General features: G+C 42.6%; 1 protein-coding gene across 15 annotated transcripts in view; it reads right to left on the reverse strand.

Moving 5' to 3' along the window:
* The window catches only part of STRADA (STE20 related adaptor alpha), a 42,679-nt gene that overhangs the window by 14,619 nt on the left and 15,862 nt on the right, over positions 1-12,198 (reverse strand). For 4 of the 15 annotated variants that reach the window (XM_010380043.2, XM_030923192.1, XM_030923191.1 and 1 more), the window contains 3 exons: positions 11,104-11,183; positions 9,072-9,129; positions 4,792-4,820 (listed from right to left, as the gene is read on the reverse strand). In XM_010380043.2, the coding sequence (XP_010378345.1) occupies positions 4,792-4,820; positions 9,072-9,129; positions 11,104-11,139 (123 nt within the window). In that variant the 5' untranslated portion in view covers positions 11,140-11,183. Of the gene's footprint in view, positions 1-4,791; positions 5,386-9,071; positions 9,130-11,103; positions 11,184-12,198 lie in introns of those variants that run through there. The other 11 variants (XM_010380047.2, XM_030923197.1, XM_010380048.2 and 8 more) reach the window with 6 other exon arrangements.

Consider the following 12,198-nt stretch of genomic DNA (forward strand, 5'->3'; position numbering starts at 1 on the left):
AGTATTAATCTATTCCTCAATAAAATCAATGGTACCAGTTAATAGAAAGCTCAGTGGGTTGCTTTCAGACCCAAACTCCCCACCCCAGCCTATGAGTATCCAAATGACTTGGCCCTGTGATCTCATTCCACACCACGCTCACCTGACTCGAACAATATCCCCACATAAACAAGCGTGCTCCAGTCTCAGGAAACCTGCTCTAACTGTCCCTTTGGAACCCTCCTAGCCCCCTCCTTCCCCTGACCCTGCTATTTTTCTCGTGGCTACCTCCTCAACATTACTGAGGTGTCAACTTAAATGTCCTCTTTTCAGAGAGACTGCCTAGCCAAAGTAAACCAGGCTCCTGGTCACCTTATCAGACAGCCTTGCTTTCCTTTCTTCACAGAGTTTATCATTCCAGCTTATTTCTCTAAAATCTTCCATTAAAGTCTCTTCCATTAAAATGCAAGCACCAGAAGGGCAGGGACCTCATCTGTCATATTCACTGATGTATTCCCCCAATGCCTGGAACACTGCTGGCAAATACTTAAAAAATGAAAATGATTTAAGCAAAGTTTGAACTGAGGCTTTCTGCCCATGATCTTTTCATTCCCATTGGCTAAAGAAGAGAGTAGGTCAATGCAGCCAGTTCCTTTGGAAACAGGTTCAGCATGATGATCTATGCTGGAAATGCCAGCCTCATACAACAGAGTCATTAGATTCCTGTGTTGCTCAGGGCACTCTATAGATCAGAATCTGATTCCTGCGTGTGAGAAAGTACTGCATTTTTCAGTAGGTACCAATATGGCCTCAATGAGAGGCAACTACTTTGTATCTGAAGGTCTTCCCACCTCTGCTTTCCAAGCAAACTCCTTAAAATTTCTCTCACTTGAAAAAGAGACTGAACGACAGCTGAGTCCTGAGATTCAAATATTCATTTTATGTACTTTAAATAACTCTCTTTGGAAAAACCACAGATAGATACTACTTCTTTTCTTTTTTTTTTTTTTTTTTTTTTTTGAGATAGAGTCTTGCTCCATCACCCAGGCTGGAGTGCAATGGTGCAATCTTGGCTCACTGCAACCTCCACCTCCTGGGTTCAAGCGATTCTCCTGCCACAGTCTCCTGAGTAGCTGGGATTACAGGTGCATGATACCACGCCTGGCTAATTTTTTGTATTTTTAGTAAAGATGGGGTTTCACTGTGTTGGCCAGGCTAGTCTCAAACTCCTGACCTCAGGTGATCCGACCTCCTCAGCCTCCCAAAGTGCTGGGATTACAGGTGTGAGTCACCGCGCCCAGCAGATAGATACTTTATTACCTATGTCCCTTTTCCTTGTCAGGCCTGCATATCAGCTTATAACACATATTGTCTACTAGGCTATACACTAAGACACATTCTTGCTAAGCCTAGGTAGGGAATGATTCATTAAACTATCAATGTGCTTAACTAGTAACTTGACAAATATTTATTTCTACTCTCTAGTAGTACAGAAAACTACTAAAACTAACCCAAAAGTATTAGTTTTAGAAAATAAAACTTTTTTATTTTATTTTTTTTTTTGAGACAGGGTCTCACTCTGTCACCCAGGCTGGAGTAGAGTGGCATGATCATAGCTCACTACAGCCTCGAACTCCAGGGCTCAAGCGGATCCTCCCACCTCAGCCTCCCAGGTATATGCCACCATGCCAGGCTAATTTTTTTTTTTTTTTTTTTCAATTAGGGACAGAGTCTCACTCTGTCTCCCAGGCTGGAGTGCAACGGCACTATCCTAGCTCACTGCAGCCTTGAACTCCTGGGCTTAAGGGATTTTCCTGCCTCATCCTCCTGGGTAGGTAGGACTACCAGTGTGTGCCACCATGCCTGGCTAGTTTTTTTGTTTTTAGAGATGGGGTCTGTGTTGCCCAGGCTGGCCTCAAATTCCTGACCTCAAATCATCCTCCTGACTCAGCCTTCCAAAGTGCTGGGTTTACAAGGTGTGAGCCACCACACCTGGCCTTTAGAAAATAAAGTTCTGGGGGCCCGGCGTGGGCTCACACCTGTAATCCCAGCACTCTGGGAGGCCAAGGCAGGCAGATCAGGAGATTGAGCCCATCCTGGCCAACACGGTAAAACCTCGTCTCTACTAAAAATACAAAAAATTAGTCGGGTATGGCAGCAGGTGCCTGTAGTCCCAGCTACTCGGGAGGCTGAGGCAGGAGAATGGCGTGAACCTGGGAGGCGGAGCTTGCAGTGAGCTGAGATCGTGCCACTGCACTCCAGCCTGGGCGACAGAGCGAGACTCTGTTTCAAAAAAATAATTAAAAAAGAAAGAAAGAAAGAAAGTTCTTGGCCAGGCACGGTGGCTCACGCCTGTAATCCCAGCACTTTGGGAGGCCGAGGCGGGCAGATCATCTGAGGTCAGGAGTTTGAGACCAGCCTGGCCAACATGGTGAAACCCAGTCTCTACTGAATACAAAAAACTAGCTGGGTGTGGTGGCACATGTCTATAATCCCAGCTATTTGGGAGGCTGAGGCAGGAGAATCACTTGAACCTGGGAGGCAGACATTGCAGTGAGCCGAGATTGCACCATTGCACTCCAGCCTGGGCAACGAAAGTGAAGTTTCATCTCAAAAAAAAAAAAAAAAAAAAAAAAGTTCTTGAAAGTTCTTGACTGGGCACGGTGGCTCACTACTGTAATCCCAGCACTTTGGGAGGCTGAGACAGGTGGATCACTTGAAGTCAGGAGTTTGAGACCAGCCAACATAGTGAAACCCCGATTCTCTACTAAAAATACAAAATTTAGCTGGGCGTGATGGCACACGCCTGTAATTCCAGCTACTCGGGAGGTTGAGGCAGAACTGCTTGAACCCAGGAGGCAGAGGTTGCAGTGAACCGAGGTTGCACCACTGCACTCCAGCCTAGGCAACAGAGTGAGACTTGGTCTCAAAAGAAAAGAAAAGAAAAGAAAAGAAAAGAAAAGAAAAGAAAAGAAAAGAAAGTTCTTTATGTAACTGGCAATATGAGCTCACAGGCAATCTGGAATTGCATAAAATGAACTAGTCCAGCGATAGCAACTGCTTGTCCCCGGCTCACTAGGAATGATTCTAAAATGGAGGCCTTCTTCTTTGTGGATATTGTATAGGTCCGAACTCAAAGAGAGACCAAACTTCATTTAGGAAAACAAACAAACAAGGAAACAGGCTAAGAGGTCTAGATCATCTGACATTGCCACAAGAAAGGAAGGTTAGTTCATCACACTGTTTCAGTTTTAGAACAGGTCTAAACTCAGATAAAAAGAATGAAATGTTTAGCCCATTCTCTTTAAATGCAGCATGACATAGTTTAATTAGTGCAATGTAATAATCTCAAATTGCTCATAGAAAGTAACTAATTCTATCAAAGTGTTTTCTTAGTTTCCCCCATCATGAAAGGCATTTTATTCATTTTGAAGCATTTGAAAAATACATAAGCAGCTGATATCCAGAAATGACCACAAAATAACCATGTTAAAGAGGTTAAAACAAAATACAGTAAAGCATACAAAGACAATATTCACAAAATGCTACTAAATAAACACATTCAACTTCCCACAGGTTTCACACAGGATAACTTTTGATATAATGTCAGCAGCTGTAAAAATATAAAAATTATATGTAATTGGCATTGTATTCTAGAAAAAAGGCTAACTGAGCCTATAGGGAACGTTTTTGGTCTCCAGATTGGAAAGCATTTGGATCTGATAGAGAGGTGCTCCTGATTAGAGGATGACGTAAGCGTAGCCAAAGCTTTACTCAGAAATTCCGAGTCAACATCACTGTCCTTCACTCAACCTTGGGGCTGCTGCAGAAGCTGCAGATGTCTGCAATCTGAACACAGTCAGAAGTCTAGGTAGGAAAAGTTCTCATCCTCTCTCTTTATAAGACACTGATTCATATATTCAAAAATAGCTTGGTACATTGTGCACATCTGGTGCTATTTATTTAAGAAAATAAACTAGAAGAGAAGGAAACAGGGTAAGAATCTTGCAGCTTTCACCAATGAAAAAAGTAAATGTTCTGTTTTATACTTTTTAATTTTGCTTTTGTTTTTTTTTTTTTTTTTTTTTGAGACGGAGTCTCGCTCTGTCGCCCAGGCTGGAGTGCAGTGGCCGGATCTCAGCTCACTGCAAGCTCCGCTTCCCGGGCTCATGCCATTCTCCTGCCTCAGCCTCCCGAGTAGCTGGGACTACAGGTGCCTGCCACCTCGCCCGGCTAGTTTTTTGTAGTTTTTAGTAGAGACAGGGTTTCACCGTGTTAGCCAGGATGGTCTTGATCTCCTGACCTCGTGATCCGCCCGTCTCGGCCTCCCAAAGTGCTGGGATTACAGGCCTGAGCCACCGCACCCGGCCTTGCTTTTGTTTTTAAGGTAAGAGATTTGAGGTCTAGACAGAGATCTGTATTATGTCTGTGGACTAAAATCTATTATTAATAGACTAAGGACAGAAAATTTAATACCACTAGTCACTAAACAATAACCGTATTTCAGATCATTGAAACTTACTTTTTTGGGGGAAGGGGTGGTGGTCGATTGGCAGGGCTGGGGAGGGGCAGAGACCTTAATCCCCAGAAGAGACAAAAAGTACCTGAGACTTTTTTCAGTTTTCAAATTACACATCCACATCTTTCCAGGGTGAAACCTGAATCTCCACAAGTGCAAAAATCACACTACAAATAAAGCTCAGTGACAGATAAGCAGAAACATAAAATGATAAGCCAACAGAACACACAAACTTCCACAAGAAATCATCTCCATGCAACAGCCATAGTGCTAGGGCCTAGGAAGTCACTTACTTTTCTCCGAGTGTCACCCGGAGGCTGCTCTGGGGTAGAGAAATTGATTGTTGGCATTTTGTGTTTTAGCAGAAGGCACACCCACATTCAGAACAGCAATTATTGTACTTAGGACTACATTTATTAATAGAAACCACTTAAGAGGCATTACAGCAAAAAGTGCCTGTGGGGCTACATATAAACACACACACACAGATCCACAGTAAAAATGCTGCAGAGAGATGGGGCTTTAAACAGGGATCTATGGTTCTTCAAAAGGTGGCAAGTCTACTATTCTATGGGTATTCTTTACTGGATAGAACTTAACTGCTACAATTCTGGTCATACATTTACTTGGCATCAACACACAATGTTAGTATGAAAAGGCCAATTCCTTATACTTTGTGAATAAACAATTCATTATTTAGTTACAGAGATGGTTGGCCATTTCCCAGTGAGTGTGGGAACTAGAAAACATTTTTTTTCAAAAAGGGGCAAAAAATTTTAATATAGCAACACGTGTATGAAGGACCATTACCCAACCTGATTCTCTAAAGTCAGATAGATTTGATTCTAAATGTAAATAAAGCAAAGGCATTTTGGCGTTCTGCTAGTCCTACTGAAAATGAACAAAACAAAGGACAACTGAAATAACTTTCTGTTCTTTTTTTTTTTTTGAGACAGAGTCTTGCTCTGTCACCCAGGCTGGAGTGCAGTGGCCGGATCTCAGCTCACTGCAAGCTGCGCCTCCCGGGTTTACGCCATTCTCCTGCCTCAGCCTCCCGAGTAGCTGGGACTACAGGCGCCCGCCACCACGCCCGGCTAGTTTTTTGTCTTTTTTAGTAGAGACGGGGTTTCACCAGGTTAGCCAGGATGGTCTCGATCTCCTGACCTCGTGATCCGCCCGTCTCGGCCTCCCAAAGTGCTGGGATTACAGGCTTGAGCCACCGCGCCCGGCAACTTTCTGTTCTTAAGTCAAATTCTGTATGTGCTTTTGACCTTCTCTATTCTGTAAAAGTGATCAAAATCACCAAACTGAAGATTTTTAACTGTAAAATATTGGGGTGATTATACATTTCTAATCATCTTAAATTTCTAAATACCTTAAACTATACAAAATCAGAAAAGTCTAGTTACCAAGGAAAATGCTTTCTTCTTTTTTTTTTTTCTGGAGGCAGAGTCTTGCTTTATCCCTAGGCTGGAGTGCAGCGGCGTGATCTCGGTTCACTGCAACCTCTGCCTCCTGGGTTCAAGCGATTCTCCTGCCTCAGCCTCCTGAGTAGCTGGGATTACAGGTGCCTGCCACCACGCCTGGCTAATTTTTATATTTTTAGTAGAGACGGGGTTTTGCCATGTTGGCCAGGCTGGTCTCCAACTCCTGACCTCAGGTGATCTGCCCGCCTCGGCCTTCCAAAGTGCTGGGATTACAGGTGTGAGCCACCGTGCCTGGCCTACATTTTTTTTTTTTTTTTTTTGAGACAGAGTCTCCCTCTGTCACCTAGGCAGGAGTGCAGTGGTGTGATCTTGGCAATTCTCCTGCCTCAGCCTCCTGAGTAGCTGGGATTACAGGCGTGTGCCACCATGCTGATTAATTTTTTTTTGTAATTTTAGTAGAGATGGGGTTTTCACCATATTGGCCAGGCTAGTCTTGAACTCCTTGACCTTGTGAGCTGACTGCCTCGGCCTCCCAAAGTGCTGCGATAACAGGAGTGAGCCACTGCGCCTATCATCACTGTTTACTTTTAAACCATTTTATTCCCATTAATGATGGGAAGAAAATGAGAATAGGAACAGAATGTGGTATTTTTATTCCACTAGCCTTTCCTTCACTGTGCATCTAATTCTTTCCAGCTAAAATATATAGAACTCATCATTTTTCTAAACTCCTATTTGTCTAAAACATAACACTTTGACAAAGTTCACAAAAATTCTAGTCCAGACATTCTTTGAGATGTGTTAGGGAAAATAAATTAATAGGTACCACCTAGTAACTAACAAGTTTGAGTTTTCTTTTCTTTTTTTTTTTTTTGACATGGAGTCTCGCTCTGTCGCCCAGGCTGGAGTGCAGTGGCCGGATCTCAGCTCACTGCAAGCTCTGCCTCCTGGGTTTAAGTCATTCTCCTGCCTCAGCCTCCTGAGTAGCTGGGCCTACAGGCGCCCGCCACCTCGCCCGGCTAGTTTTTTTTTTGTATTTTTTTAGTAGAGACGGGGTTTCACCATGTTAGCCAGGATGGTCTCGATCTCCTGACCTCGTGATCCGCCCGTCTCGGCCTCCCAAAGTGTTGGGATTACAGGCTTGAGCCACCGCGCCCGGCCAAGTTTGAGTTTTCAATTACTTAAACCTATCCCTGACCTCATGATCTGCCCGCCTTAGCCTCCCAAAGTGAAACCCCAGCTCTACTAAAAATACAAAAAAAATTAAGCCAGGTATGGTGGTGTGCTCCTGTAATCCCAGCTACTCAGGAGGCTGAGACAGGAGAATCTCTTGGACCCGGGAGGTGGAGGCTGCAGTGAGCCAAGATCGTGCCACTGCACTCCAACTTGGGCGACAGAGCAAGACTCCATCTCAAAACAAAACAACAAAAAACAACAAAAAACAAACAAAAAGACCCCAAAAAAACCAAAAAATCCCATCTGGGGGTATTTTGGATCAGCTAACCAATGTACTCAATCTGATAATCTGCTTTTTAAATTTACTTCTTATTTTATTTATTTATTTTTTGAGACAGAGTCTCAAAAACTCAGCCTTGTTCTTTCGCCCAGGCTGGAGTGCAGTGGTGTGATCTCGGCTCACTGCAACCTCCACCTCCCGATTTCAAGCCATTCTCCTGCCTCAGTCTCCCGAGTAGCTGGGACCACAGGTGTGCGCCACCATGCCCGGCTAATTTTTGTATTTTTTTTTTTTGAGACGGAGTCTCGCTCTGTCACCCAGGCTGGAGTGCAGTGGCCAATCTCAGCTCACTGCAAGCTCCGCCTCCCGGGTTCACCCCATTCTCCTGCTTCAGCCTCCCGAGTAGCTGGGACTACAGGCGCCCACCACCTCGCCCGGCTAGGTTTTTGTATTTTTTAGTAGAGACAGGGTTTCACCAGGTTAGCCAGGATGGTCTCGATCTCCTGACCTTGTGATCCGCCCGTCTCGGCCTCCCAAAGTGCTGGGATTACAGGCTTGAGCCACCGCGCCCGGCCAATTTTTGTATTTTTAGTAGAGATGGGATTTCACCACGTTGGCCAGCCTGGTCTCGAACTCCTGACCTCAGGTGATTTGCCTGCCTTGGCCTCCCAAAGTGCTGGGATTACAGGTGTGAGTCACCATGCCCGGCCGATAATCTGATTTTTTTTTTTTTTTTTTTTTTTTTTTTGAGACGGATTGTTGCTCTGTCACCCAGGCTGGAGTGCAGTGGTGCCATCTCGGTTCATGGCAAACTCCACATCCTGGGTTCAAGTGATTCTCCTGCCTCAGCTTCCCAAGTAGCTGGGACTACAGTGTGCACCACCACGACCAGCTAATTTTTGTATTTTCAGTAGAGACGGGATTTCACCACATTGGCCTGGCTGGTCCCGAATTCCTGACCTTAAGTGATCTGCCTGCCTCGGCCTCCCAAAGTGCTGGGATTACAGGCGTGAGCCACCGCGCCCGGCCGATAATCTTTTTCTTAAACGATAAGATCCTAAAACAGTATCTTGGTATTCAGACACAAAGAATGGTGCTCTACTATTATTTTTTTTGCCCTAAATTAAGGTGACAGTTCCCTAAAAGGCTCACTTTGAAAATGGCCAAAGGGTAATGCCTAGGCCTGTCAAGGTTTACTTCTGAAATCAACATTCAGGTTTTACAATAGGAAGTTCATATTTTTGCTCTGAAAGACTTTTCCTTCATTCTGTTCTCTTAAGTCTCATAATTTCTACCATGAAAAAATGAGTCAACTAGATTGATTGATAAAACCAGAACTTCCATATCACTGCTTCCTTTGTCTTGACAATTAGTTTTTAAATCTTCAAGGCTAGAGACTTTTAAATAGTTTTCTTTCTTTAAAAGTATGTATTTCACCTGGACAAAAGAAAACATACATGCTTTTAAGTAAATACTGGCTTTCTAACAATCAAGAGAGGCCAAGGAAAATTGCCAGGTTAGTCTTCAAATCTTTGGGAAACCATAAATTCATAAAGGAACCAAAGAAATCCAATAACTGTAGGTTACACTTGCCCTTAGAATTGCTAATTGCTATAGATTGATTTAGTCAACAAAAAAGTAGTGATTTTTTATATCCTGAAGTGATGGCTAAATGCCATACTGTACTTACCTCCAAATAGTTCCAAATCTCTTAAGCCCTCAACAATGAACTTTTCCGAGACCCACCGCTAAAGAGGAAAACCCCAAAGAGAATTAGTATTTCTTCCAAGCCACAACAAATTAGCTATCAGCCTTTAGACAGACAGACAAAATCACAACTATGAAAACAGAATCATGCAGTACAGTTAGGAATCATTTCTTTTTGTTTTTTTTTTTTTTTTTTTTTTGAGATGGAGTCTTGCTCAGTCACCCAGGGTGGAGTGTAGTGGCATGATCTTGGCTCACTGCAAGCTCCGCCTCCTGGGTTCATGCCATTCTCCTGCCTCAGCCTCCCAAGTAGCTGGGACTACAGGCACCCGCCACCACGCCTGGCTAATTTTTTTTTTGTGTTTTTAGTAGAGACGGGGTTTCACCATGTTAGCCAGGGTGGTCTCGATCTCCTGACCTCGTGATCCGCCGCCTTGGCCTCCCAAAGTGCTGGGATTACAGGCGTGAGCCACCGCGCCCAGCCAGGAATCATTTCTATGGAAAAGTTGTTAATAGAATCTTGAACTAAAAACAAGATTCCTTTCTCTACTCCTCTTTGCCTATTTGATGAATAATTCTTAAATCTGACAGATGAGAAATAGATAATACTGGCTCTAATAATGAAGACGTTTTTTGCCTTCCCTATATTGGTTCCATCTTACTCATTCTACGTTACAGATGCCTTGGATCACTGATGTCAATTTGAAAACTATCACTGGAATTCATAACACAGAAAACAGAGATGAAACAGTAGTTATCCACAAAACCCTGTTAGTTTGTAAAACGACACACAACAAGTTGCATATTCTTTATCCACTAGGGGTTCTAAAGACATGGCTGCTTAAATTTTCTGCCAAGTTCACAAGGGCCAAACTAGTAAGACCAAACTAGCAGTATCAATCTATGGCTCACTTTACTAGCCTATTTCAAATGAGTATTAGATTTCTGTCATTCTGATCAGTGGTTTTGTTTCACCTGAATTAGGCTACATTGAAACAGAAAAGGAGCTCGTATTTAAAAGCAATGGAATCAAGATTGTATTTCCCTTAAGGATTGGTGTTACACTTTGGCTTGGGGGCATTCTTTCCACTGGGTAGAGTTCAGGCTATGGAGACATTCCTTTTTTCCTCTTAATTAACAGTGAAGTTTACTCTTTCTAATATAAATTGTTCTTATATGCATAAACATTAGAAAAAAGATTAAGTATTAAGTAACATTCAGAAATAAGTTGCATGATACAGACTGTGAATTGGAACTATAGCATCATTCTCTGTCCTTCCCTATAACTATTTTTTCTAAATCAAAAAAGAAATAACATCCTAAATTTAAAACTTCATATAAAATTATATGCACTGCATCAAAAAACATAAATTATGCTTTAATATGTAAAGAAAGTGGTGTACTCATAATGTCTCATAGCACTTATACACTGTTACAAAATTCTAAAATAATTACTATTGCATTTAGAAATTAGGTACTTGATAATAAACAAAATAAGACACTCATGAAATAATGGGAATTTGTAAAGAAGCTAAATCTAGTATTGTTTTTGAGGTCATTTTTTCTGACGAAGTTTTGAAGTATAATAAAATGTTTCATGTTCAAAAAGTCTTCAATTAAAACTAATGATATTACTTAGAAAAAAGTGTCCTGGTAATTACAACTTGATTTTGAAAACTCACAAACTCAAGAGGGTGGGGGGTGGGTCATAAGCAGATACACATCTACACTGAGAAGTATCATTGACTCATTTAATGTTGTATGACTGATATTCATGAAATAAGCCACTTTCTTCTTATTCCTTCTCTATCAGACAAGCTGGTGGTAAATTTTGTGTCTCTGGTCAGCCTCTGTCTGCAAACTCTTCTCAGGAGTGGAGGCTGCACTACCTGCCTTACTTCCTACATTCCTCACTTCTGTATCATTCCGACCCTAACCACCTACAACATCTGCCAAAACACATTGCTTTTCAGAAAACAAAAATAGTAAAGCCAGAAGAATAGAAAAACACTCACCCTGATTCGCTCTGGTTTACTTACAAGAAACGACATGAGTTCCTACTGTGTAGACCTACTTCAGTTTCAAAAACTTAAACCTAAAAGGAAAACAGAAACAGGTTGAGTTAGCAAAAATCTCCTTATATAGAAATACCTTCTGATTAACAAAAACTTATTACAGATCTACCATTCAAAGCACTGGACTTCATCTATAAATTGCTAGGTTTGTTTAGAGAAACTTTAAGTGATGTTAAATCTGAATATACTTTGGCCAAGTACATTATAAAATTCTGTAATTTCTGGCCGGGCGCAGTGGTTCATTTCGGTAATCCCAGCACTTTGGGAGGCTGAGGCAGGCGGATCACCTGAGGTCAGGAGTTCAAGACCAGCCTGGCCAACATGGTGAAACCCCGACTCTATTAAAAAACAAAAAAAGCCAGGCAAGGTGGCATGTGGCTGTAATCCCAGCTACTTAAGAATCATTTGAGGCCGGGCGCGGTGGCTCAAGCCTGTAATCCCAGCACTTTGGGAGGCCGAGACGGGCGGATCACGAGGTCAGGAGATCGAGACCATCCTGGCTAACACGGTGAAACCCCGTCTCTACTAAAAAATACAAAAAAAAAAAAAACTAGCCCGGTGAGGTGGCGGGCACTTGTAGTCCCAGCTACTCGGGAGGCTGAGGCAGGAGAATGGTGTAAACCCGGGAGGCGGAGCTTGCAGTGAGCTGAGATCCGGCCACTGCACTCCAGCCTGGGCGACAGAGCGAGACTCCGTCTCAAAAAAAAAAAAAAAAAAAAAAAAAAAAAGAATCATTTGAACCCAGGAGGTGGAGATTGCAGTGAGCAGACATCACGCCATTGCATTCCAGCCTGGGTGACAGAGCAAGACTGTCTCAAAAAAAAAAAAAATTTAAAAAAATAATTTCTGTAGAAAGATAAATGTGTTATGTGGTTTTAAATTAATTCCTAAATTTCTCTTGACTCAATCCCCCACTAACCTTTTCCCAGAAACAATTACCTTCAGTTATTTTCCATGGTTATCCTGCTTTTTATTTATTTACTTTTTGTAGAGACAGGGTCTCTCTATGTGGCCCAGACTGGTTTGGAACTCCTG

Source organism: Rhinopithecus roxellana, chromosome 19 (assembly GCF_007565055.1).
Source record: "Rhinopithecus roxellana isolate Shanxi Qingling chromosome 19, ASM756505v1, whole genome shotgun sequence".
NCBI lineage: Eukaryota > Metazoa > Chordata > Mammalia > Primates > Cercopithecidae > Rhinopithecus > Rhinopithecus roxellana.